The sequence below is a fragment of the Kryptolebias marmoratus genome, linkage group LG21, assembly GCF_001649575.2.
Source record: "Kryptolebias marmoratus isolate JLee-2015 linkage group LG21, ASM164957v2, whole genome shotgun sequence".
NCBI classification, from domain to species: domain Eukaryota; kingdom Metazoa; phylum Chordata; class Actinopteri; order Cyprinodontiformes; family Rivulidae; genus Kryptolebias; species Kryptolebias marmoratus.
The window spans coordinates 15,385,490-15,390,741 of NC_051450.1; the positions used below are offsets into that span (position 1 = coordinate 15,385,490).

The 5,252-nt window shown below is 41.7% G+C and overlaps 1 protein-coding gene across 1 annotated transcript; it reads right to left on the reverse strand.

Moving 5' to 3' along the window:
- Positions 1 to 1,290: 1,290 nt before the first annotated feature.
- On the reverse strand, positions 1,291 to 4,726 carry slc35g2b (solute carrier family 35 member G2b). Its single transcript, XM_017406332.3, has 2 exons — positions 4,416 to 4,726; positions 1,291 to 3,599 (listed from the first exon to the last, which is right to left on the reverse strand). The coding sequence occupies exon 2, from the start codon at positions 3,571 to 3,573 to the stop codon at positions 2,323 to 2,325; it is 1,251 nt and encodes a 416-aa protein (XP_017261821.1). The 5' UTR covers positions 3,574 to 3,599; positions 4,416 to 4,726; the 3' UTR covers positions 1,291 to 2,322.
- Positions 4,727 to 5,252: the final 526 nt, after the last annotated feature.

Genomic DNA, 5,252 nt, shown 5'->3' on the forward strand with positions numbered 1-5,252 from the left:
TGGCTGCAGAGACACTGGAGCTCCGTCCCACCCACGTGCTAAATACTCTTTTCTGATTGGCTCAGGGAGAATTCCCATTTCTTTTGATTGGACACGGCTACTCTCAGTCAAATACACTGCAGCTGTTGCTGTTCTACATTCCTACAAAATATAGTTTGCCTTAAAAAAAATGCTATCACTTATGTAAAATAAACTTGTGTCAACATTTACAAAACAGCATTTTTATCAGTTTCCCTATTGCACTAATAAGATTGCTTATAAAGTGATTTGTCCAAAAGAAATGTGCTGGACATGATGCTCATGTTCTGTATAATTTTGTGAATGTAAAACTGTTCTGCATAATGTATGCACAGCAAAAGTCAAATGTTGCAGCACATTAAAGCAAACATCGACACAAAATAATATATTTAAATTAAAGAAACCGTTACCAAACTGAATTTTCTTTTATTATCCAGGATAATATCATAATTTACACAAGGGCAGTCACAACAGCTTATACATGATGAATATGTTTAATTTATAAAATAAGTAGTCGACCTGTTGTTTTTGATGAAATTATGAAAATGCCTTGTCATCTGCACCATTTATCTCAAACACATGCATATACACAATCAACTGACCAAATGATCAAGTGATCAAATATCATTTACCCCCACTTCTGATGCATCTGATAGCATGTCTGTGGTTAAGAGAGTTGCAGAGTAATTTGTAAGGTTGAGCAGCTCGCTGCAGGATGCAGTCTGTTTCCTGCTCAAACAGATGGGCCTCCTCTGCATGTGCTCTGTGTTCTGCACCCATAACCCCATCTCAAAACAAGTCCAAAATACGCAGCCGTGTATGCTGAAATAAAAAACCAACTTCGTCTCAGTTTTGTCACACTGCGAGACTTGAAAAAAATCAACCTTGGCTGTTTTTTTTCTTCTTTTTTTAAATGAGTCACAACATAATACAAAATGAAGACAAAAAGTGAGTTTATGAAAGCGTTTAGTCTCATTTTAGTATGAAGTAAACAGCTCGTGTGGAATGTGCACCGTTTTATTTATTTTCAGTGACATCAGTGGATTGTCGTCTCACAGGACAGTTTGATTTGAGCAACACATCTGCTATGGGTTTGTTTTCTGTGCAAGTGTGTTTAACACGAGTCCCATAACAGTCTGGTGACACAGTACACATCACACATCAGAAATGAATGGGTCCTATAATTACACAGCTTCTGCTGAATGAATAAAAATGGAACTGAAATAAGTTGTGTCGAATTCTTCCTGTTGGGAAAAAAAATCATTATCTGACTTTTTTTTTTTTTTTTTTTTACAAGCAGATACACCACTAATTGGCTTCATAATTCACTGGAAGAGGTTACAGTACAGCAGGGTGTCAGAAATGAAGTATATTGTGCCACCTGCAGGGCTATTAGTGAAGCACGCCTGCTGTGGATTGCCAGATTTGAAAAGGCCTCTTTCATGCCTTTATTCCCATCATGATAGTGTTTCTATTTCATTCCATTGCTGTTGCTTCGCCTCTGGGCTGAAATCTCAGGGACTGCTGATCTTAGCTTGGTTTTCCAAAAGAAAAGCGACATCGCCGACAGAAAAAAGCGGATGAACTTGCGTTGTTAAAAGGGGAATTTATTTCAGTACAGTGCACCTGCCTCTGACGTTAGTTTGACATGCATCTGAAAGTAAACAGAAGCCACATCCAGTGAGGTAATCACCACTGTTAAATATTAAGCAGCTTATCGGTTTAGAGCTGCAGTTTGAGCACAAAACACTGAATAATTCCACTTTTCACCCATAGAGTTAATCGAACCTTTGGATTTATTTCAGAATCTTTCATTTGCTTTACCTTAACACATAAAGACAAATATCTTGTTTCTTTATTGGCCCCTTTCTTTAAAGTAATCATGTTTTATAACAACACATTAAGGCTAAGAATATTGATGGCAGTCAATTTATTCGATAAAGTGTTTATACTTAAGGGTTTGGGGGTTTTTTGGTCCTCGTTTACAGTATGAATGTTTTCTGGGCTGATATTTACAGACTGGCAGTGTGAACAGAGGACTACACTTGCAGATGTCTCAGTTTTGTCTTTTTTTTTTTTTTTGCTTGTGACACAATTTGACATTAAAGCAGCTCTGTTAGAGGGAAGTGGTCACAATATTACAACTGTCTTTTTATTTCACACATAGATATTAAGAGATAAGTTACACAACTGGCACTCTTTTTGACAGCACAGCACTACAAAAATCATCAGTTGGAGATCCAGACATTCTTTAGATTGCACAACCAAGCAACATTGTAAACAAATGGACTGACGTGTAGAAATTCATTTGATAGGCGAGTCCAGGATCTCTTGATAATCCTGGCGAATTGCCCTGCTTACTCTGTACAGCTTGACCCCGGTTAGAGTGAACACGCTGACCATGATGACCAGGCCTCCAATCACGTCGTACACAGACGGGATCATCCTCAGGACAATGAGCTGCAGGAACATGGAGACCACGATCTCTAGGTGCTGCACGGTGCTAACTAAGGCTGGATGAAACTTATTCAGAGCATAATAGACTCCAAGAAAAGCCACCGTGGAGCAGATACAGATCCCGATTAAATAGCCCCAAGTTTCTCCGTCCAAAGGGATGATGGGCTCCTGCATGATAAACATAGTGGAAGCTCCCCACACCGTGCCCGTCCATCCGAAGGTAAAGAGTGCCGTCCACATGCTGACACGCTCTTTGATGGCTCTGTAGACGATCATGGAGAGGGCCGCGGTCAAACCTGCCATCACTGTCATTGTGTAGCCAAACGCCTCCTTCCAGAACCCCAGCCTGGACTTTTCCTCATCCGCTACATTTGGCACCATAACGAGGCACAGACCGAACACGCTGCCCACCACCGTGACCACATCTGTGTAGCTCAGCCTCTCATCCAGCAGCAGGAACGCCAAGATTGCACTGAAAGCTGTGGTGGAGGCGCGCCACATGATGGTGCCATTACTGGGGGGTACGATGGCAAAGGACGTGTAGGCGCAAGTAATGGAGATCACGTTGCAGACCCCGTAAAAGAAGAGACGCAATCGGTAGCCTTTGGGGCCAAAGGGGGCCTCGTGGTAATAGAAGACCACTAGGATGGACAACACTTGGATCACAGAGCGGATGAAAAGTAGCTCCAGAGAGGGAACCTTTGAGCGGTCCGCTGCTAAACGAGTAATCAGTGACACACAGCCATGAGCCACCGCTGCCCCAAACAAGGCCATCCAGGTCACTCTGGAGGCCAACACATTAGCCTCACCAAAGCTGGCCAGCTGGCCCTCAACCCCCTTGTCTCTTTGCACACTTGGCTGCCTGGGCTGAGTCTCCATGGTTCCAAAGAAAGTCCTACCACCTTTAGAGTCCGACACCAGTCGTTTCCCAACATTCGCTTCTGCGAAGGTGCCAAAATCCTCAAAGGAGGGCGCGTCATCATACCCCTCATCGCCAGGCTGGGGGAAGTGAGTGGCATATTTCACTGTCACCGTGTTCGGGTGGATCTTGACCCTCTTTTTTGATCCATACTGGAGCGAAGATGAAGATCCATCCATGATTTCAGGATATCAAATGGGTTAATCTGCAAAAAAAGAAGAGAAAACATACACATTTGAGCAAAGTAGAGGTTTTCCTCAGTTTTATAAATAGGCTACACATCCCTTGTGAGCTCATTGAAGCCAAGCAGCAAACACTCTGAGGGTGATGCAGTCTGATGGGAATTACATAACAGGAATCCACAGAGAGGCTGCTGTGGGCCACTTAGGAGATGAATGGAGTGGTGCACAATAATTGAGCAATGCTTGAATAAATTAGTAAGTGAAAAAAAGAGGGGAAAATTATGCTTTAAGTATTTGAATGAGGATTTCTGGATCCTTTCACCAGATTTTTATAGAACCAATTACCAAATCTAAAGCATTTATATATATTTTGGTGGTACAATATGTACTATATTGTTGTTATTTCATTTACTGCAGCACTCTTTTAGGAATTAAACCTAGCGTAAACTGAAACCACCAGGGGGCAGATGGATACTCCAGTTTGCCTTCTTTCTAGTTGCTCCTCCTTTTTGAAAAAAAGATTCACCGAAGAATAACTTCGCAATATTAAAGACTAAATAAAAAAAAGCATGTTTTTTATTGAACAGTCAAGAAAGCTCAAATTCACATCTTTAACACATTAATGTTTTAGAGGCGATCAGAATGAAAATCAAACATGATTTCTGCTTATAGTAAACATCCAGCACCATAAAAACCATTATTTTATCGTTTAATAAGATTTTGTTAATCAGGTTATGTTTGATCTCACAACAAGTATATTTCCAGATAAGACATTTGCATTAAAACGGTTAATTTCGACAAAAAAAACAAACGAGAAAAATCTCATTTCAGCGCCTTACCTTGTTATTCTCCAGTTAGTTCCTAATGGTGCTTAAAGCGGAGCTTTGTGTCATAAAAGCAGGTTTTGTCGGATTTCTTTACATCTGCTCGTCTGCAACTGCCATCTCTCCATCTTCCTCCCTCCTGAAGTGAAGATGGATCCGGATTATTTAATCTGCACGGGCTCTGCCTCGGCTTCTGCAGCTGATGGAGCTGCTGCTGCTGCTGCTGCTGTGGCGGGTGATGGTGATGATGATGAGGAGGAGGATGGAGGGAGGGGGGGTAGCAACTGTCACTGTCACAACCAGCGGTTTCCTCTCCTTATTTTCCACCTAGATTCGCTCCTATTCGTCGGTTCGTCNGGGGGGGTGTTCCGTCATCCTCTAATGAGATTATTTGGATAAATGATGCTGAGATTAGAGGGGCGGGGTGGTGGTGGGGCACCCATACTATGCCTCCTGCCTTCAGGTTGCATAACAAAACAGGACGTAAAGGCATATTAATAGAAAGGGTTAAAGGGATAGTTCGGGCTGTTTTAGAGTGAGGTTTTAACGGAAAAGGTCATGAGCAAATAACATCTTACCTGTTGCTGATAACTCTTCGAAGAGCCTGAGTTTGGAGAAACGGAGTTTAATTTCTGGCAGGATTGGGGAGCTAACGGTTAGTCTGAGGAGAGCCAAGACCAGTTGTCTTAAAACAACTCGTAGCAAAAATTTCATAACATTTCATGCCAATAGTTTTGTTTTTGTTTTTTTTAATAAGACCTTGACATTACTGTCAAGTTCTTCTTACGTTGGTATTAAGTTTAGATAGAATTAGTTACAAGCACAAATAGCATCAACAGCAGCTAGCTGTAG

Excerpts from the sequence above, each read along its gene's own strand:
- slc35g2b (XM_017406332.3), bottom strand. The coding sequence starts at position 3,573 with ATGGATGGATCTTCATCTTCGCTCCAGTATGGATCAAAAAAGAGGGTC.